Raw genomic sequence first — 23462 nt, 5'->3', positions numbered from 1 at the left:
CACCGGCCACCATTTCGGCGACCCCAATGGGAGTCGGCAGACTCACCAGGGAGACAGCCATCAAACCCAGCCAGTATGGCAAAGTGCGATGTAACACATCGCATGATCGCGACCCCCATCGCCAACCCACGCGCAGCCTGTCGCCGCTGTGGTGACGCAGGACATGCGGCATTCGACTCCTATTCTGCTGGGAATGTGGCAAACGTGGCACACGGAGCGTCAATTGCTGCCGCCAAAACACGTCGGTAAACGACTCGCGTCCCCAACTGACACGGGATCAGCCGGGAACGACGCCTCCTCCAACCCGCGTGGCGATAGTGTCCACAGGAGGACACGCAACGGAAGCCACAATCGACACCGGGGAATCCAGGAGCTTCATCAGCGCAAACCTCGCCCGACAACTAGACAACAACACCAACCTGCAAGATGCATGCGTCCGCATACGCCTGGCCGATGGCTCGGTCAGAGAGATCTCACAAGTTCTACTGGCGCACATCAAGCTGGATCAACGAGAGGTTCAAATCTGCTCCTGGTCCTGCCAAACATGTTGGGACAAAGTTTTGTCGGCATGAACTTCCTAGATGCCATCGAAACGACGATCCAATGCGGCACCACACTGCTACAGCTACGAGACCGTCGCCCCATGCCCACTGAACCCGTGCTTACTACCATCCACTTACAAGACGCCGAACCCCGATACCAGAAACCCCAACAAATCGCAACGAGCCCCCGTCCACGACCTACCACAACGCACACGATCCCCAATAGCGCATCGCAGCACTTGACAGCCAAACCAATCGCAACGAAAACAAAACGCCGGCCCACAACGGAGAACACGAATCCAAGGCCAATACCAGCAAACAGCAAGCAAGCAATCTGGATAACGAGTCCCACAGTCACTACGGAGCAACCGCGTCCTAGGCCAACAACAGGGAACACGCATCCCGAACAAACCACGAGGATCTCACACACGAGACAAACGCACTTGAACCCGGCGCTCGACACATGAAGCCCAGGTCCAAGACAAGTAACAGAGCAAGCACGTACAGAATCCGCAACGGAAGAATTGAACACACGGACACCCTCAAAGCCGACCACCGGCATCGAACAAGGACAATGGCAGCCACCATCCGACAGCCCAGCAACACGGGAAACAGACACGCTAACCCCACGCTGGTCTGGGCCAACAATCGAACAAATATCCACAGAGCCTCAACGAGGACCTGGAAACCAGGACGATGACCCCCCGATACACCGTCCACCGCCCTGTCGTACCCACGGCCGACACCACACAGATCTTCGCCAACCCATTGGAGTACCTTCCGCGTACCGACATGATTCTTAGCGCCATCGTCACTCACATAAGCGACTACCAACGGAGGATCGAAACGCCCAGCGCCTTCGACACAACCCTCCTACCAGAAGACCCCAGCCAGCCATTTGCCACCGATCCCACCGAAGACCAGCCAGAACTGCCCACGGATCCTTGGCCATCCGACATAGCACCGCAGATTCGAGAAAGCCTGGACATAGACCTACCCAAGTTTTCTAATCTCCACGGGACGTCAGACATCGCCGAGAAAACCATATTCATATGGGATAATCGACCCACCAAGCAGAATCCAACTATAAAGCACCCAGAACAGCAGAAAGAGCTCCACGATCACAGCAGCAGTAGAAAATATAACGTTATATAACGAACCTCATCATCCGCCAAGCAACGCCGCCGACGCCACTAATCTATCCATCACCCACCCGGAAAAAGGTCGGAGACAATAATCAAACTGATATACACAGAGCCAACGAACCATGGCTCTAGTCACGGTTCTCCACAAATAGCGGTGTGTCAGCACCTCCGGAAAATAAAATAGTCGTAAGCAACGCTCGCAATTACTAAAATTAAGAACTCTCGATCAACAACTTTACCCATTCTTGTCTACACATCAATTTAAAACAACCCACCTCTTGCATTATTTCGCAATCAGCGAAGACAGCACGAGATTCTCGGCCACCCACTTCTTTGCGATATTTCACAACCACTCGGCCTCAAATTATCGACCCAAATGCAGATATAACCTTCTGCGATGCAGAGTTAGCGAAACCTCATTTCTAAACCCAATTCCCAACTGCATCCCGCACCAACTGCGATGCAGTCTCAGCAAAACACTTTCCTCAAACCCACTGACCCACTAACAATTGTCAACGAAGCACGAAGCTTCGACCCACTTACCACGCCCCAAAATTATTGTCACCAAATATTCATAAGTTAGTAATAATTAATTCCCGGTCGAAGACAGACCATAACCGTAACCAAAATCACGGTCTCAGGTGCGATCGCCAGCTGCATAAAAGGGCCAAGATCGGCCGAAGAAGCAGGCAGTCCATCAGCCCAAACCCAAGACACTGCACTAGGCAGTCTATCAGCCCGAACACAAGACACTGCACTATGCAGTCACAAACGCAAGACACTACACTGAGCAGTCCACCAGCACACAGCACTTCTAGCAAGACCAGCAGTTCTCAAATTGTACACAAGTAAAACGAATAAAAGCATTTAAAAATAACCAAAACCAACATAAATTATCCTGAGTTTTTAAAGTAACGAGAAGGAACGTGTGAGTCGCTTCTTCAGATCAATTAAATCAAAATGAAAAATATATATACTGACTGAGTACGGGTATAAGTAGAGTCGCGTCCCCAGAAGCGACTCGCACGTTCCTTCTCGTTTTTGCTACATCTGTTATCTACATCTACATCTACAATGTATATTATACATCTAACATGTAGATTGTACATGTACCATATAGATTGTGTCTGCCACAGATTTTCGTTCTTTATGGATGCGGAAGGGGGCGGGGCGAAATTTTGAAATACACTTGTAGCAGTGTGATATTACATGAGTCTGGAAACAAAATTTGGTTGCTCCAGCTTTTATAGTCTCTGAGATCAGGCGCTCATCGAGACGGACAGACGGACATGGCTATATCGACTCGGCTATTGAAGCTGATCAAGAATATATATACTTTATGGGGTCGGAAACGTTTCCTTCTATGCGTTTCACACATCCACTTTTACCACAAATACAAATACCTCTTTTTAAGTACGGGTATAAAAAAATTACCAGTTTTCAAAAATTCGTCTGACATAGAAACAAACTATGGAAGCCCACGGAGACGGTCAACCCGACGAATTTTTCCCTGAGGGACACCATACTAATCCAGGGGTCACCACCAGCTGGATCTACAAACTCCGTAGGGACGATCTGGAAGTCCTTGCCGAGGAATTCGGATTTGGCAACGAAGGAACAGTCGAGGAACGACTAAAGAGATTCGCCGCATTAGTCGCCGGAACACTCTCGCAGGACGCCTGGGTTCGACTAGGAGACCTTGAACGGCAATACGCCAAACCAGCAGGACGCTCTAGGTCACCCATGTCCACCACTCCTGGGACATCTGACCAGCGGAAAACAGACCCAAAAGCCGGGCTACAAGTCCCCGCCGTGGCCGAATACAGCACACCCGGCCCACCACGCATTGTAACGCCAGCTGATTTGCCCAAACCTCCAGTTACGGAGACCTGCCGCTCGCACAAACAGAGGATCGTGCCAGCCATGGACCCTTCCATAGATGGAAGACACCAGAGCCACACCGCCCACATCGCGGAACAGATTCGGAAATGGGGAATCAGGTTCGACGGACAGGACGACCCACTTGCATTTCTGGAATTACTCGAAGAACGTGCGCTCTCATATGGGGTGGACACAAATCAGCTACCTCGGGCCATAACAGAGCTTCTCACCGATCGGGCCAGTCGCTGGTACCGCACCAGCCAACTACAAGGCAGCTCATGGGCATATTTCCGCCAAGAATTCTTGACGTTCTTCTTGCCGCCACGGTATTTTGAACAATTGGAAGACCAGATCAGGGCCCGCAAGCAAGCGGTAGGGGAATTGTTCAAGGACTACCTCATCGAGATACGGCTACTCATGCACCACGCAGGGTACGACGCAGCCAAGGAGCTGAACAGGATCTACGACAACGCCCTGCCAGCTTACCAGATGTATGTGCGGCGACACGAACTACAAAGCTTGGCACAGCTCACACTGTTGGCCACCGAGTTCGAGAGCATCCAAGAGCGGACCATCCCGACTACTCTCGCGGCCCCGCGAAACACACCAAGATACCCAAGGCCGGCTACAGAGCAAAAGAACGGCGACTCGCACCGGCCACCATTTCGGCGACCCCAATGGGAGTCGGCAGACTCACCAGGGAGACAGCCATCAAACCCAGCCAGTACGGCAAAGTGCGATGTAACACATCGCATGATCGCGACCCCCATCGCCAACCCACGCGCAGCCTGTCGCCGCTGTGGTGACGCAGGACATGCGGCATTCGACTCCTATTCTGCTGGGAATGTGGCAAACGTGGCACACGGAGCGTCAATTGCTGCCGCCAAAACACGTCGGTAAACGACTCGCGTCCCCAACTGACACGGGATCAGCCGGGAACGACGCCTCCTCCAACCCGCGTGGCGATAGTGTCCACAGGAGGACACGCAACGGAAGCCACAATCGACACCGGGGAATCCAGGAGCTTCATCAGCGCAAACCTCGCCCGACAACTGAGCAACAACACCAACCTGCAAGATGCATGCGTCCGCATACGCCTGGCCGATGGCTCGGTCAGAGAGATCTCACAAGTTCTACTGGCGCACATCAAGCTGGATCAACGAGAGGTTCAAATCTGCTCCTGGTCCTGCCAAACATGTTGGGACAAAGTTTTGTCGGCATGAACTTCCTAGATGCCATCGAAACGACGATCCAATGCGGCACCACACTGCTACAGCTACGAGACCGTCGCCCCATGCCCACTGAACCCGTGCTTACTACCATCCACTTACAAGACGCCGAACCCCGATACCAGAAACCCCAACAAATCGCAACGAGCCCCCGTCCACGACCTACCACAACGCACACGATCCCCAATAGCGCATCGCAGCACTTGACAGCCAAACCAATCGCAACGAAAACAAAACGCCGGCCCACAACGGAGAACACAAATCCAAGGCCAATACCAGCAAACAGCAAGCAAGCAATCTGGATAACGAGTCCCACAGTCACTACGGAGCAACCGCGTCCTAGGCCAACAACAGGAACACGCATCCCGAACAAACCACGAGGATCTCACACACGAGACAAACGCACTTGAACCCGGCGCTCGACACATGAAGCCCAGGTCCAAGACAAGTAACAGAGCAAGCACGTACAGAATCCGCAACGGAAGAATTGAACACACGGACACCCTCAAAGCCGACCACCGGCATCGAACAAGGACAATGGCAGCCACCATCCGACAGCCCAGCAACACGGGAAACAGACACGCTAACCCCACGCTGGTCTGGGCCAACAATCGAACAAATATCCACAGAGCCTCAACGAGGACCTGGAAACCAGGACGATGACCCCCCGATACACCGTCCACCGCCCTGTCGTACCCACGGCCGACACCACACAGATCTTCGCCAACCCATTGGAGTACCTTCCGCGTACCGACATGATTCTTAGCGCCATCGTCACTCACATAAGCGACTACCAACGGAGGATCGAAACGCCCAGCGCCTTCGACACAACCCTCCTACCAGAAGACCCCAGCCAGCCATTTGCCACCGATCCCACCGAAGACCAGCCAGAACTGCCCACGGATCCTTGGCCACCCGACATAGCACCGCAGATTCGAGAAAGCCTGGACATAGACCTACCAAGTTTTCTAATCTCCACGGGACGTCAGACATCGCCGAGAAAACCATATTCATATGGGATAATCGACCCACCAAGCAGAATCCAACTATAAAGCACCCAGAACAGCAGAAAGAGCTCCACGATCACAGCAGCAGTAGAAAATATAACGTTATATAACGAACCTCATCATCCGCCAAGCAACGCCGCCGACGCCACTAATCTATCCATCACCCACCCGGAAAAAGGTCGGAGACAATAATCAAACTGATATACACAGAGCCAACGAACCATGGCTCTCGTCACGGTTCTCCACAAATAGCGGTGTGTCAGCACCTCCGGAAAATAAAATAGTCGTAAGCAACGCTCGCAATTACTAAAATTAAGAACTCTCGATCAACAACTTTACCCATTCTTGTCTACACATCAATTTAAAACAACCCACCTCTTGCATTATTTCGCAATCAGCGAAGACAGCACGAAATTCTCGGCCACCCACTTCTTTGCGATATTTCACAACCACTCGGCCTCAAATATCGACCCAAATGCAGATATAACCTTCTGCGATGCAGAGTTAGCGAAACCTCATTTCTAAACCCAATTCCCAACTGCATCCCGCACCAACTGCGATGCAGTCTCAGCAAAACACTTTCCTCAAACCCACTGACCCACTAACAATTGTCAACGAAGCACGAAGCTTCGACCCACTTACCACGCCCCAAAATTATTGTCACCAAATATTCATAAGTTAGTAATAATTAATTCCCGGTCGAAGACAGACCATAACCGTAACCAAAATCACGGTCTCAGGTGCGATCGCCAGCTGCATAAAAGGGCCAAGATCGGCCGAAGAAGCAGGCAGTCCATCAGCCCAAACCCAAGACACTGCACTAGGCAGTCCATCAGCCCAAACCCAAGACACTGCACTAGGCAGTCTATCAGCCCGAACACAAGACACTGCACTATGCAGTCACAAACGCAAGACACTACACTGAGCAGTCCACCAGCACACAGCACTTCTAGCAAGACCAGCAGTTCTCAAATTGTACACAAGTAAAACGAATAAAAGCATTTAAAAATAACCAAAACCAACATAAATTATCCTGAGTTTTTAAAGTAACGAGAAGGAACGTGTGAGTCGCTTCTTCAGATCAATTAAATCAAAATGAAAAATATATATACTGACTGAGTACGGGTATAAGTAGAGTCGCGTCCCCAGAAGCGACTCGCACGTTCCTTCTCGTTTTTGCTACATCTGTTATCTACATCTACATCTACAATGTATATTATACATCTAACATGTAGATTGTACATGTACCATATAGATTGTGTCTGCCACAGATTTTCGTTCTTTATGGATGCGGAAGGGGGCGGGGCGAAATTTTGAAATACATTTGTAGCAGTGTGATATTACATGAGTCTGGAAACAAAATTTGGTTGCTCCAGCTTTTATAGTCTCTGAGATCAGGCGCTCATCGAGACGGACAGACGGACATGGCTATATCGACTCGGCTATTGAAGCTGATCAAGAATATATATACTTTATGGGGTCGGAAACGTTTCCTTCTATGCGTTTCACACATCCACTTTTACCACAAATACAATATACCCCTTAACTCTTTTTAAGTACGGGTATAAAAAAATTACCAGTTTTCAAAAATTCTTCTGACATAGAAAAAAAAATCATAAAACATTTGCTAAGCCCCAAATCTTTCAGAAAAAGTTGTTTTGGTTCCTTAAGACAAAATCATGTCGGGTAGTGTAATTTACCGGTTGCGCTAATATTGAGTTCTGATTTGCTGATCTGGTTAAAAGTCAAGATATTCGAAAATGGTTGATGAATGGTTGCATAGCAATCTAAACAACGCATCGTTCATTGAATCACCTGCCGTGTAGGCTATATATACATCCGCTTGCAACTGGCCAGTAATTGAAAGGGATCTGGAGCAGCGCTTACACTTGCAAAGTGGATAGGCCTGTCTTGCGCATGCCAAGTACAGCTAATTTAGCGTCAATAGATGCTGGAGCAAATATTTATACTTTGTTTTGTGTTGATTGACTGTTCCACTACGCGCTGCAGGCTGAAAAAGGCATCATTGTAAGAGTTAATGCTTGTGCCCTTTATCATTGTATAGTATTTAAGATACTCAAGCGGGAGGTGAAAACAAATATATATATATTTATATATAAACATCAAGCTCGCATTCGTAAGCTTAAGATCTGATTTTGAAATGCAAATTCTAAAAAAAACTTCTGGGTTTTTACCGGGTAATTTTTAAAGACCTTAAAATCATTGTCTGTCCATATATATTAGGCTAGGCCAACAATTTTTTTGCTGAATGAGTTGGATAATTGGTGAAATCTATTGCATATATATTGATACCATTCAATCGTCATTAATCAGTTTTTTGCGTTAAAAAACCTGCTCAAGTTTTTGCGAACAAGTTAACTAAATATATCAACCTCAGCTGAACTTCTTGATTTTCACCAATCGTTAATTTTTTAACAGTAACTACAAAAAAAAAATACATTATTATCAATATGAAATAGTTTCTAAGTCTTAACTTTATTTGAAAAAAACCGACGAATTCAATTAATTTTTTTAACGTATATTTAACCAAAAAAGTTTTTTTTTCTTTTTGTGGTAGCAACCCCCAAACATTAAATTAAAAATTTTAAAAAAGTTGCATAATTTTATTGAATAACAAAGTACAGAATTGGGGGGGTGTCTCCTTAAAAAAAACAAAAAAAAAATTGTTTGGTCAAATTTTGGCCCAGCCTAATATATACACATATACTAGCAGACCCGCGCGCTTCGCTGCTTATTAATTTAATGTTTAGGAATTCATCGAAATTAAACAATGACAATTTTGATTTAATAATATATTTTATTTATTGCAATGCTTTGTGATAAACAATATTTTTTGTTTTGCCGTCGGTACAATGAATAACACTACTCGACAAAGTCCATCTTTTTTCCCCTCAAGGATCCTAACGGACTTTTTCTGATAGATATGGGACTTTAAATTTTTTTTAAGAATTATTGTTTTTTTTTTCTATGGCAGAACATTTTTTTTTTAATTTTTAAATTCTGGTATTTTTTTAAGCTTTTTTCAGAGGTAACGCTTCTTTTTTTCACATAACTCTAATATCTTACGTTTTGTTGTAAAGAACTTTGCTATTTTAAAAAGATAACTAAAGCAGCTGAAAACGAGAAGGAACGTGTGAGTCGCTTCTAGCGTCGCGCCTCTACTTATACCCGTACTCAGTCAGCATATACATTTTTGAGCTTATGATTTTTTAGAATTTTAGAATAAAAAAAAATTTTACATTTTACATTTTTTTGCTACATCTGTTATCTACATCTATTATGTATCTTCTACATCTAACATGTAGATTGTACATGTACCATTCATATTCTACATCTCCTCCGCTAGGGGTTGCTCGCGCACTGAACGCGGCAGAGTGTGCGAGCGAGATGGAAAATGAGTTGCGTTGTCGTTGCCTGGAGGGGGCATGGGAAGCAACTGATAATTAATTTTGTCATTCTGGATTGTTGCTCTAGCTTTTATAGTCTCTGAGATCCAGGCGCTCATCAAGACGGACGGACGGACAGACGGACAGACGGACGGACAGACGGACATCGCTATATCGACTCGGCTATTGATATATACTTTATGGGGTCGGAAACGTTTCCTTCTCTGCGTTGCACACATCCACTTTTACCACAAATCTAATATACCCCTTTACTCTTTTTTGAGTACGGGTATAAAAATTAGCACAAAATACCTTTTTGAAGGTTGCGTGCCCAACTGCCAATGGGGAACAAAGCAAACGAAAAAGGGTTGTACATTTGGTACCTGTTCGCGAACCCAATTCCCAATTGGCAGTTGGGCCCGCAACCCTCAAAAAGGTATTTTTTGTTAATTTTTTTTAATTTTTTAGGTTTGATTAAAGAATTTTAGCTCCAAAGTTTCTCCATAGATTTCAATAAGCGATATCTTAAACGACGCACAATTAATTTGTTTACTTTTCCCGAGTTTTTAAAGTCAAAATTTCGTAAAAAATAGCGCATAAAAATCATCATTTTTGCATTTCAGTGCTTTATATTTCCCAGACGGTAAGCTGAAATCACAAAGTGGTTGGGGATTGACTTCTAGCTGCTTTAGTTATCTTTTTAAATTAGCAAAGTTCTTTACAACCAGACGTAAGATACTAGAGTTGTTTGAAAAAAAGAAGCGCTACCTCTGAAAAAAGTTAAAAAAAAAACAGTTTTCAAAAATTCTTAAAAAAAAAGTTCTGTCATAGAACAAAAAATATCATCAAACCATTTCTAAGCCCCAAATCTTTAAGAAAAAGTTGGTCCTTGAGGAAAACTCGTGTCGAGTAGTGTAATTAATGCCGAAGATTTGCCTACTCGTGAGCACGCTACATACAGTTGACCATGTAAAATACGCGATGCTCCAAATTTAAACCACAAATTTGCAACGACTGTTATTTATTAATAGTCATAGCAAAAGCAAGACGAATCGGAAATTGTAGTCGTTTGAAATCAAATGGCATGTCAGTCGGAATCATCGGAATTCTCGGAATTAAAACGTGTTCACCACAAAATTTCCTAGTCAAAATAGTTGCTTTAAGTAAATTAGTCATAACTTTTTTCACAGCAAGTCTTGTACCATTGCAAAGTCGTGGTGAATTATGATTCCGCAGCATAATTATGGTGACTCCAACTTTTACTTGTAAATAGTATGGCGGCAATCCAGGTAAGTCCAATGAATTTAGAAATTCGACTGGATAATTTACAACATCATCTTGATTGATAATGATATCAATCGACCTATACGCAACCATTTCTCCTGGTATGGAAATCAAAATAGATGCGTTGATCTAATTGACACCTTTATTTGCTCCGTCCAAAATTGCTCTTTTAACCAGTCATGGTTTCTATAATTCGACTCCGACTGATCTCGCTTCTTTGCTCTCGGCTCTCTCAGAACCGAAGGCTGCCTATGCAGACGACGCGAAGAAAAACCGTCCGCTTTTAGTCCAGTACCATACTGAGTACGCTTTATAGCTGCCAAGTCATTCTCCTTATACTAGCTATCTATCTTCTTGTTTGAGTCAAAACTCTTCTTATTCTCCTGCTGTATCCGTGCTATGTTCTCTAATATTTCTCTCTAATCTTTTCACGCTCTTTATTAAACTCTTCTATAAGAGATTGTTCTAATATTTATTTTTTTTTAGTTCGGATCAATAGGTATGTGCATGTCTAATCCAGTTAATATCTTAAATGGCGTTATCTTGGTACTTCGTGGTTCAACACTGTTGATCATCTGCTGTACCTTTCCTAGGTGCTTGTACCAACTCCCAGAACTACCCTGACACAATTTCGACAACATAGAAATCACTATCTTGTGCATCCTTTCAACTTGCCCTTTTACTCTTGGAACTCCTGTGTCAATTATTAAATGCTGAATTTTCTGCTCCTCACAGTACTCACGGAACAAATTGGAAGTAAATGTTGCACCCCTATCCGTTACTATTCTGTTCGGATTACGAAAGTTAGTTGCCTGAACTTCTAAAAACTTAACGACCTCTTTAACGCTGTACTACTGTCGGAGTGTCGTAGTACTGTACTACTACGGATCCTTAAACAAAATCTGATTCTGAATATAATAATCCTCATATTCTTTGCACCCTGCAGTTTCTCTAAAACTGTATCCATATGTGACATTGAAAAGTTATCGCGAATTATTTTTTCATTAAGCTTTCTGTAGTCACAGCATAACCTTTTGCTACCATTCTTTTTCCCTACCAACACTACTGGTGGTGCGTACTCCGATGTACTTGGCTTTATAATCTTCTGAGCCAACCACCTTTCCACTTGCTTATCTACGATTTCTTGCTCACACATCGCTAAGCGTCTTGGATGCTGAAAAACTGGCATCTCATCCGCTAATATGATTTTCATTTTGACAGGTGGATCAACATTTCTTTGAGGCTGGTACTCTTTGACCATACTCATAGCTGATCTGGCATCTGCCTCACTGAGATGCGAAACGTCCACAGAGAACTGCTTCTTAACTTCATCAATACTTGACATGCAAATGCCTCCAAATTCATCAAACAATTCCTCACGTGACGACGATTCTACCTTACTTGGTTTCTTATATTTTTCCTCAATACAAACTCTACGAACAAACTTTGTTCCTGCCTTAGAAACTTGCATATCAACATGATCAAGAATAGTCCTTCCTAAAATGGCTTCAAGACCAATATCCTCCTCAGGTATGACATGAAATTCTACCTCCAGTTCAATCTCATCCATTTTCACTGGTATCGAAAAGCTACCGAAAGTTACAACTTGACTATCTCCAATACCGGTTAAACATTTCTCGCGGCCGATCAGTTTAACATTTCCGAATTTCAAGAATACACCTCTACGAATTAAACACAAATCTGCTCCAGTATCAAATAAACCTTGGAACACAAATGTAGCATACTTTACATTCTTTAATTCCAAACCTGATGGAGTGAAAATACCTGTCGGCTTAGCAACGACTTCCTTATCTCGAATAATGTTAACTTCACAATTAGCAGCACGGTGCCCTGGCCTACCACACTTAAAACAACAAAAATCATTTTTGGGACAATCTTTCCTTAAATGCGATTTTTCCCCACACTTAAAGTATTTCTTGAAATTCTCTGCTATCGAATTTTTCGTCGAACTCTCAATTTTCCTACCCCGCAACCAATTCTTACTCACTGGCTTGGATCCGCCTCTTGATTTCTGCTATACGTCAATCTGAAATTTAAGCTCTAGCTTTGTACAGCATTGCCTTATTTGTCCTTGCGTCTTGGATGCCATCCACAAAATATTCGATCAAGCTAGAATCATCTAGTTTAATTGGCTTGGCTATCTCCATTAACGCGTACAAAAACACATGCAACTCATAAGTTAGTAATAATTAATTATTTCCCGGTCGAAGACAGACCATAACCGTAACCAAAATCGCGGTCTCAGGTGCGATCGCCAGCTGCATAAAAGGGCCAAGATCGGCCGAAGAAGCAGGCAGTCCATCAGCCCAAACCCAAGACACTGCACTAGGAAGTCCATCAGCCCGAAGAGAAGACACTGCACTAGGCAGTCTATCATCCCGAACACAAGACACTGCACTAGGCAGTCACGGACTCTAGTGTCTTGAGTCACTACGCAGTCCACCAGCGCACAACACAAGCAGCGAGACCAGCAAGTCTCAAAACGTAAACAATTAAGCGAATAAAGACAGTAAATAATAAACCAATGCCACGAAAGTTACCGCGTCATCATTCTTCCCACCTTGCCTACTGATCTTGCGGACATTTCCAGGTCAGACCCGAACCTGAAGTTCCAGTAGATCTACAAATTTCTTGTAGAGGAACCTGGACAGGCTGATGCATATCCCAGCCTGAACTAGGTAACTTACAAGTGGCGCCCGAACAGGGACTTTTGGGTAACTTTAAGGAAACTTGGAGAACACCTTAATACGGAGCTTTGTGGAGTAAAGACCCACGGCCACCGAAAGACACTAGGCTAGCGAGGACAAATACCCGTCAAGCACAAACCCGCGCCCCCGCAAAATCCGGTCGCGAACAAGTAGTGCCGCAGTGCCGAACCTACGAGTGTCGAACGAAAGTGCTACAGTACAGAAGTACCACAAACAACACGTAAGTCAGTGCCACTAACCACCGAAACAAACTATGGAAGCCCACGGAGACGGTCAACCCGACGAATTTTTCCCTGAGGGACACCATACTAATCCAGGGGTCACCAACAGCTGGATCTACAAACTCCGTAGGGACGATCTGGAAGTCCTTGCCGAGGAATTCGGATTTGGCAACGAAGAAACAGTCGAGGAACCACTAAAGAGATTCGCCGCATTAGTCGCCGGAACACTCTCGCAGGACGCCTGGGTTCGACTAGGAGACCTTGAACGGCAATACGCCAAACCAGCAGGACGCTCCAGGTCACCCATGTCCACCACTCCTGGGACATCTGACCAGCGGAAAACAGACCCAAAAGCCGGGCTACAAGTCCCCGCCGTGGCCGAATACAGCACACCCGGCCCACCACGCATTGTAACGCCAGCTGATTTGCCCAAAACTCCAGTTACGGAGACCTGCCGCACGCACAAACAGAGGATCGTGCCAGCCATGGACCCTTCCATAGATGGAAGACACCACAGCCACACCGCCCACATCGCGGAACAGATTCGGAAATGGGAAATCAGGTTCGACGGACAGGACGACCCACTTGCATTTCTGGAATTACTCGAAGAACGTGCGCTCTCATATGGGGTAGACACAAATCAGCTGCCTCGGCCCATGACAGAACTTCTCACCGATCGGGCCAGTCGCTTGTACCGCACCAGACAACTGCAAGGCAGCTCATGGGCATATTTCCGCCAAGAATTCTTGACGTTCTTCTTGCCGCCACGGTATTTTGAACAATTGGAAAACCAGATCAGGGCCCGCAAGCAAGCGGTAGGGGAATTGTGCAAGGATTACCTCATCGAGATACGGCTACTCATGCACCACGCAGGGTACGACGCAGCCAAGGAGCTGAACAGGATCTACGACAACGCCCTGCCAGCTTACCAGATGTATGTGCGGCGACACGAACTACAAAGCTTGGCACAGCTCACACTGTTGGCCACCGAGTTCGAGAGCATCCAAGAGCGGACCATCCCGACAACAACACCAACCTGCAAGATGCATGCGTCCGCATACGCCCGGCCGATGGCTCGGTCAGAGAGATCTCACAAGTTCTACTGGCGCACATCAAGCTGGATCAACGAGAGGTTCAAATCTGCTCCTGGTCCTGCCAAACATGTTGGGACAAAGTTTTGTCGGCATGAACTTCCTAGATGCCATCGAAACGACGATCCAATGCGGCACCACACTGCGTCCTAGGCCAACAACAGGGAACACGCATCCCGAACAAACCACGAGGATCTCACACACGAGACAAACGCACTTGAACCCGGCGCTCGACACATGAAGCCCAGGTCCAAGACAAGTAACAGAGAAAGCACGTACAGAATCCGCAACGGAAGAATTGAACACACGGACACCCTCAAAGCCGACCACCGGCATCGAACAAGGACAATGGCAGCCACCATCCGACAGCCCAGCAACACGGGAAACAGACACGCTAACCCCACGCTGGTCTGGGCCAACAATCGAACAAATATCCACAGAGCCTCAACGCGGACCTGGAAACCAGGACGATGACCCCCCGATACACCGTCCACCGCCCTGTCGTACCCACGGCCGACACCACACAGATCTTCGCCAACCCATTGGAGTACCTTCCGCGTACCGACATGATTCTTAGCGCCATCGTCACTCACATAAGCGACTACCAACGGAGGATCGAAACGCCCAGCGCCTTCGACACAACCCTCCTACCAGAAGACCCCAGCCAGCCATTTGACTCCGAAGCCACCGATCCCACCGAAGACGAGCCAGAACTGCCCACGGATCCTTGGCCACCCGACATAGCACCGCAGATTCGAGAAAGCCTGGACATAGACCTACCCAAGTTTTCTAATCTCCACGGGACGTCAGACATCGCCGAGAAAACCATATTCATATGGGATAATCGACCCACCAAGCAGAATCCAACTATAAAGCACCCAGAACAGCAGAAAGAGCTCCACGATCACAGCAGCAGTAGAAAATATAACGTTATATAACGAACCTCATCATCCGCCAAGCAACGCCGCCGACGCCACTAATCTATCCATCACCCACCCGGAAAAAGGTCGGAGACAATAATCAAACTGATATACACAGAGCCAACGAACCATGGCTCTAGTCACGGTTCTCCACAAATAGCGGTGTGTCAGCACCTCCGGAAAATAAAATAGTCTTAAGCAACGCTCGCAATTACTAAAATTAAGAACTCTCGATCAACAACTCTACCCATTCTTGTCTACACATCAATTTAAAACAACCCACCTCTTGCATTATTTCGCAATCAGCGAAGACAGCACGAAATTCTCGGCCACCCACTTCTTTGCGATATTTCACAACCACTCGGCCTCAAATTATCGACCCAAATGCAGATATAACCTTCTGCGATGCAGAGTTAGCGAAACCTCATTTCTAAACCCAATTCCCAACTGCATCCCGCACCAACTGCGATGCAGTCTCAGCAAAACACTTTCCTCAAACCCACTGACCCACTAACAATTGTCAACGAAGCACGAAGCTTCGACCCACTTACCACGCCCCAAAATTATTGTCACCAAATATTCATAAGTTAGTAATAATTAACTATTTCCCGGTCGAAGACAGACCATAACCGTAACCAAAATCACGGTCTCAGGTGCGATCGCCAGCTGCATAAAAGGGCCAAGATCGGCCGAAGAAGAAGGCAGTCCATCAGCCCAAACCCAAGACACTGCACTAGGCAGTCCATCAGCCCAAACCCAAGACACTGCACTGCAAGACACTACACTGAGCAGTCCACCAGCACACAGCACTTCTAGCAAGACCAGCAGTTCTCAAATTGTACACAAGTAAAACGAATAAAAGCATTTAAAAATAACCAAAACCAACATAAATTATCCTGAGTTTTTAAAGTAACGAGAAGGAACGTGTGAGTCGCTTCTTCAGATTCAATTAAATCAAAATGAAAAATATATATACTGACTGAGTACGGGTATAAGTAGAGTCGCGTCCCCAGAAGCGACTCGCACGTTCCTTCTCGTTTTTGCTACATCTGTTATCTACATCTACAATGTATATTATACATCTAACATGTAGATTGTACATGTACCATATAGATTGTGTCTGCCACAGATTTTCGTTCTTTATGGATGCGGAAGGGGGCGGGGCGAAATTTTGAAATACACTTGTAGCAGTGTGATATTACATGAGTCTGGAAACAAAATTTGGTTGCTCCAGCTTTTATAGTCTCTGAGATCAGGCGCTCATCGAGACGGACAGACGGACATGGCTATATCGACTCGGCTATTGAAGCTGATCAAGAATATATATACTTTATGGGGTCGGAAACGTTTCCTTCTATGCGTTTCACACATCCACTTTTACCACAAATACAATATACCCCTTAACTCTTTTTAAGTACGGGTATAAAAAAATTACCAGTTTTCAAAAATTCTTCTGACATAGAAAAAAAAATCATAAAACATTTGCTAAGCCCCAAATCTTTCAGAAAAAGTTGTTTTGGTTCCTTAAGACAAAATCGTGTCGGGTAGTGTAATTTACCGGTTGCGCTAATATTGAGTTCTGATTTTCTGATCTGGTTAAAAGTCAAGATATTCGAAAATGGTTGATGAATGGTTGCATAGCAATCTAAACAACGCATCGTTCATTGAATCACCTGCCGTGTAGGCTATATATACATCCGCTTGCAACTGGCCAGTAATTGAAAGGGATCTGGAGCAGCGCTTACACTTGCAAAGTGGATAGGCCTGTCTTGCGCATGCCAAGTACAGCTAATTTAGCGTCAATAGATGCTGGAGCAAATATTTATACCTTGTTTTGTGTTGATTGACTGTTCCACTACGCGCTGCAGGCTGAAAAAGGCATCATTGTAAGAGTTAATGCTTGTGCCCTTTATCATTGTATAGTATTTAAGATACTCAAGCGGGAGGTGAAAACAAATATATATATATTTATATATAAACATCAAGCTCGCATTCGTAAGCTTAAGATCTGATTTTGAAATGCAAATTCTAAAAAAGCCCTTCTGGGTTTTTACCGGGTAAGTTTTAACGACTGTAAAATCCTTATTTGTCCACATATATATATACATATATACATTTTTTTGTAAACTTTTTTTTTCTTGCAAACCAAAAATACAAAAAAAAAACTTGTTTCCTGTGGTTCTTACATCCAATATGTGAAGTCAACCATACGGCGAAACTAAACGAATCAATTTAATTCATGCTAACAAATTTGTGACAAAGTGTTTTCAGTCTCCAGTCGTACATTTTCATATACACTCAAATACTTCAATAAGTGGTTTCTTGTACGTATGTGTGGTGTGCGTAATAATTTAGCAAATTAAGCAAATTGTGCCATCTACTTTTTATGTACATATGTACATGCGGAAATCTAAGCACGCACAGACTTATAGCAATATAAATTGTACAAACATATGTAAGCTGAACGGAATTGGTAATGTATACATATTGTTATATATGTGTGTGGATAAAATAAAATAAGACATAATCCATTAAATTTGCAGGTCAACTCCACTGAATCTCGGCTTGATTAAGAATCACACACTTAGCTTAAAGAGCTTGATTCCGTAGGCTTATTCTTTTTTATATTATTATTATTATTATTATTATTATTATTATTATTATTATTATATATTATTATTATATATTATTATTGATTTTAAAAAATAGGCAAAAGGGATCCCAAACTAAGCAGGTTATTTGTTTTTTATTCTTAGTGAAGTCATATTTCACAAAATATAACCTTCGGCAGCCTCAGATATGTACATATTGTTAACATTGTCAGCATACAAAATAATGACTCCCTGCAAACATTGAAAAACTTTAATCACAAGGATGTACATTGGGCCGGACCGAAATTTGAACAACAAATTTTTTTAAACGGACACACACTTGTTATGATTTTTCTTTGTAAATAAAACAAGAAGGCACATGTGAGTCGCTTCTGGGGACGCGACTTTACCTTTGTACCCGTACTCAGTCAGTATATAAATTTATGAGCTTTTGATTTATGTAGAATTTAAAAAAAATTTACATTTAAAATTTGTTTGCTACATCTGTTATATAATCTTTTATGGTATCTTTAAAATTGTGCCTGCCACAGATTTTCGTCCTTTGTGGTGGCGGAAGGGGGCGGGGCGAAATTTTGAAATACACTTGTAGCAGTGTGATATCACATGAGTCAGGAAACAAAATTTGGTTGCTCTAACTCTTATAGTCTCTGAGATCTAGGCGCTCATCGAGACGGACAGACGGACGGAAGGACAGACGGACATGGCTATATCGACTCGGCTATTGAAGCTGATCAAGAATATATATACTTTATGGGGTCGGAAACGTTTCCTTCTATGCGTTTCACACATCCACTTTTACCACAAATACAATATACCCCTTAACTCTTTTTAAGTACGGGTATAAAAAAATGATCAGTTTTCAAAAATTCTTCTGACATAGAAAAAAAAATCATAAAACATTTGCTAAGCCCCAAATCTTTCAGAAAAAGTTGTTTTGGTTCCTTAAGACAAAATCGTGTCGGGTAGTGTAATTTACCGGTTGCGCTAATATTGAGTTCTGATTTGCTGATCTGGTTAAAAGTCAAGATATTCGAAAATGGTTGATGAATGGTTGCATAGCAATCTAAACAACGCATCGTTCATTGAATCACCTGCCGTGTAGGCTATATATACATCCGCTTGCAACTGGCCAGTAATTGAAAGGGATCTGGAGCAGCGCTTACACTTGCAAAGTGGATAGGCCTGTCTTGCGCATGCCAAGTACAGCTAATTTAGCGTCAATAGATGCTGGAGCAAATATTTATACCTTGTTTTGTGTTGATTGACTGTTCCACTACGCGCTGCAGGCTGAAAAAGGCATCATTGTAAGAGTTAATGCTTGTGCCCTGTATCATTGTATAGTATTTAAGATACTCAAGCGGGAGTAAGCTTAAGATCTGATTTTGAAATGCAAATTCTAAAAAAGCCCTTCTGGGTTTTTACCGGGTAATTTTTAAAGACCTTAAAATCATTGTCTGTCCATATATATTAGGCTAGGCCAACAATTTTTTTGCTGAATGAGTTAGATAATTGGTGAAATCTATTGCATATATATTGATACCATTCAATCGTCATTAATCAGTTTTTTGCGTTAAAAAACCTGCTCAAGTTTTTGCGAACAAGTTAACTAAATATATCAACCTCAGCTGAACTTCTTGATTTTCACCAATCGTTAATTTTTTAACAGTAACTAAAAAAAAAAATACATTATTATCAATATGAAATAGTTTCTAAGTCTTAACTTTATTTGAAAAAAACCGACGAATTCAATTAATTTTTTTAACGTATATTTAACCAAAAAAGTTTTTTTTTCTTTTTGTGGTAGCAACCCCAAAACATTAAATTAAAAATTTTAAAAAAGTTGCATAATTTTATTGAATAACAAAGTACAGAATTGGGGGGTGTCTCCTTAAAAAAAAAAAAAAAAAATTGTTTGGTCAAATTTTGGCCCAGCCTAATATATACACATATACTAGCAGACCCGCGCGCTTCGCTGCTTATTAATTTAATGTTTAGGAATTCATCGAAATTAAACAATGACAATTTTGATTTAATAATATATTTTATTTATTGCAATGCTTTGTGATAAACAATATTTTTTGTTTTGCCGTCGGTACAATGAATAACACTACTCGACAAAATCCAACTTTTTTCCCCTCAAGGATCCTAACGGACTTTTTCTGATAGATATGGGACTTTAAATTTTTTTTAAGAATTATTGTTTTTTTTTTCTATGGCAGAACATTTTTTTTTTACTTTTTAAATTCTGGTATTTTTTTAAGCTTTTTTCAGAGGTAACGCTTCTTTCTTTCACATAACTCTAATATCTTACGTTTTGTTGTAAAGAACTTTGCTATTTTAAAAAGATAACTAAAGCAGCTGAAAACGAGAAGGAACGTGTGAGTCGCTTCTAGCGACGCGACTCTACTTATACCCGTACTCAGTCAGCATATACATTTTTGAGCTTATGATTTTTTAGAATTTTAGAATAAAAAAAAATTTTACATTTTACATTTTTTTGCTACATCTGTTATCTACATCTACAATGTATATTTTACATCTAACATGTAGATTATAGATGTACCATTCATATTCTACATCTCCTCCGCTAGGGGTTGCTCGCGCACTGAACGCGGCAGAGTGTGCGAGCGAGATGGAAAATGAGTTGCGTTGTCGTTGCCTGGAGGGGGCATGGGAAGCAACTGATAATTAATTTTGTCATTCTGGATGGTTGCTCTAGCTTTTATAGTCTCTGAGATCCAGGCGCTCATCAAGACGGACGGACGGACAGACGGACAGACGGACGGACAGACGGACATCGCTATATCGACTCGGCTATTGATATATACTTTATGGGGTCGGAAACGTTTCCTTCTCTGCGTTGCACACATCCACTTTTACCACAAATCTAATATACCCCTTTACTCTTTTTTGAGTACGGGTATAAAAATTAGCACAAAATACCTTTTTGAAGGTTGCGTGCCCAACTGCCAATGGGTAACAAAGCAAACGAAAAAGGGTTGTACATTTGGTACCTGTTCGCGAACCCAATTCCCAATTGGCAGTTGGGCCCGCAACCCTCAAAAAGGTATTTTTTGTTAATTTTTTTTAATTTTTTAGGTTTGATTAAAGAATTTTAGCTCCAAAGTTTCTCCATAGATTTCAATAAGCGATATCTTAAACGACGCACAATTAATTTGTTTACTTTTCCCGAGTTTTTAAAGTCAAAATTTCGTAAAAAATAGCGCATAAAAATCATCATTTTTGCATTTCAGTGCTTTATATTTCCCAGACGGTAAGCTGAAATCACAAAGTGGTTGGGGATTGACTTCTAGCTGCTTTAGTTATCTTTTTAAATTAGCAAAGTTCTTTACAACCAGACGTAAGATACTAGAGTTGTGTGAAAAAAAGAAGCGCTACCTCTGAAAAAAGTTTAAAAAAAAAGAGTTTTCAAAAATTCTTAAAAAAAAAGTTCTGTCATAGAACAAAAAATATCATCAAACCATTTCTAAGCCCCAAATCTTTAAGAAAAAGTTGGTCCTTGAGGAAAACTCGTGTCGAGTAGTGTAATTAATGCCGAAGATTTGCCTACTCGTGAGCACGCTACATACAGTTGACCATGTAAAATACGCGATGCTCCAAATTTAAACCACAAATTTGCAACGACTGTTATTTATTAATAGTCATAGCAAAAGCAAGACGAATCGGAAATTGTAGTCGTTTGAAATCAAATGGCATGTCAGTCGGAATCATCGGAATTCTCGGAATTAAAACGTGTTCACCACAAAATTTCCTAGTCAAAATAGTTGCTTTAAGTAAATTAGTCATAACTTTTTTCACAGCAAGTCTTGTACCATTGCAAAGTCGTGGTGAATTATGATTCCGCAGCATAATTATGGTGACTCCAACTTTTACTTGTAAATAGTATGGCGGCAATCCAGGTAAGTCCAATGAATTTAGAAATTCGACTGGATAATTTACAACATCATCTTGATTGATAATGATATCAATCGACCTATACGCAACCATTTCTCCTGGTATGGAAATCAAAATAGATGCGTTGATCTAATTGACATCTTTATTTGCTCCGTCCAAAATTGCTCTTTTAACCAGTCATGGTTTCTATAATTCGACTCCGACTGATCTCGCTTCTTTGCTCTCGGCTCTCTCAGAACCGAAGGCTACCTATGCAGACGACGCGAAGAAAAACCGTCCGATTTTAGTCCAGTACCATACTGAGTACGCTTTATAGCTGCCAAGTCATTCTCCTTATACTAGCTATCTATCTTCTTGTTTGAGTCAAAACTCTTCTTATTCTCCTGCTGTATCCGTGCTATGTTCTCTAATATTTCTCTCTAATCTTTTCACGCTCTTTATTAAACTCTTCTATAAGAGATTGTTCTAATATTTATTTTTTTTTAGTTCGGATCAATAGGTATGTGCATGTCTAATCCAGTTAATATCTTAAATGGCGTTATCTTGGTACTTCGTGGTTCAACACTGTTGATCATCTGCTGTACCTTTCCTAGGTGCTTGTACCAACTCCCAGAACTACCCTGACACAATTTCGACAACATAGAAATCACTATCTTGTGCATCCTTTCAACTTGCCCTTTTACTCTTGGAACTCCTGTGTCAATTATTAAATGCTGAATTTTCTGCTCCTCACAGTACTCGCGGAACAAATTGGAAGTAAATGTTGCACCCCTATCCGTTACTATTCTGTTCGGATTACGAAAGTTAGTTGCCTGAACTTCTAAAAACTTAACGACCTCTTTAACGCTGTACTACTGTCGGAGTGTCGTAGTACTGTACTACTACGGATCCTTAAACAAAATCTGATTCTGAATATAATAATCCTCATATTCTTTGCACCCTGCAGTTTCTCTAAAACTGTATCCATATGTGACATTGAAAAGTTATCGCGAATTATTTTCTCATTAAGCTTTCTGTATTCACAGCATAACCTTTTTCTACCATTCTTTTTCCCTACCAACACTACTGGTGGTGCGTACTCCGATGTACTTGGCTTTATAATCTTCTGAGCCAACCACCTTTCCACTTGCTTATCTACGATTTCTTGCTCACACATCGCTAAGCGTCTTGGATGCTGAAAAACTGGCATCTCATCCGCTAATATGATTTTCATTTTGACAGGTGGATCAACATTTCTTTGAGGCTGGTACTCTTTGACCATACTCATAGCTGATCTGGCATCTGCCTCACTGAGATGCGAAACGTCCACAGAGAACTGCTTCTTAACTTCATCAATACTTGACATGCAAATGCCTCCAAATTCATCAAACAATTCCTCACGTGACGACGATTCTACCTTACTTGGTTTCTTATATTTTTCCTCAATACAAACTCTACGAACAAACTTTGTTCCTGCCTTAGAAACTTGCATATCAACAT

The 23462-nt window shown here is 42.8% G+C and overlaps 1 protein-coding gene across 2 annotated transcripts in view; it reads left to right on the top strand.

Annotated features, from left to right (window-relative positions):
* The first annotated feature begins 19016 nt into the window (after positions 1–19016).
* Positions 19017–23462, top strand: part of LOC111078388 (gamma-aminobutyric acid receptor subunit alpha-6) — a 93088-nt gene continuing 88642 nt past the window's right edge. For both annotated transcript variants that reach the window (XR_005968289.1, XM_041595374.1), the window contains exon 1: positions 19017–19372. Coding sequence is in view for 1 of the 2 variants with exons in the window: in XM_041595374.1 (XP_041451308.1) it covers positions 19293–19372 (80 nt within the window). In the remaining variant the exon portion in view is untranslated. The remainder of the gene's footprint in view (positions 19373–23462) is intronic.

This window comes from Drosophila obscura, unplaced genomic scaffold (genome assembly GCF_018151105.1).
Source record: "Drosophila obscura isolate BZ-5 IFL unplaced genomic scaffold, ASM1815110v1 contig_58, whole genome shotgun sequence".
NCBI lineage: Eukaryota > Metazoa > Arthropoda > Insecta > Diptera > Drosophilidae > Drosophila > Drosophila obscura.
This window is presented reverse-complemented; position numbering and strand designations above follow the sequence as displayed.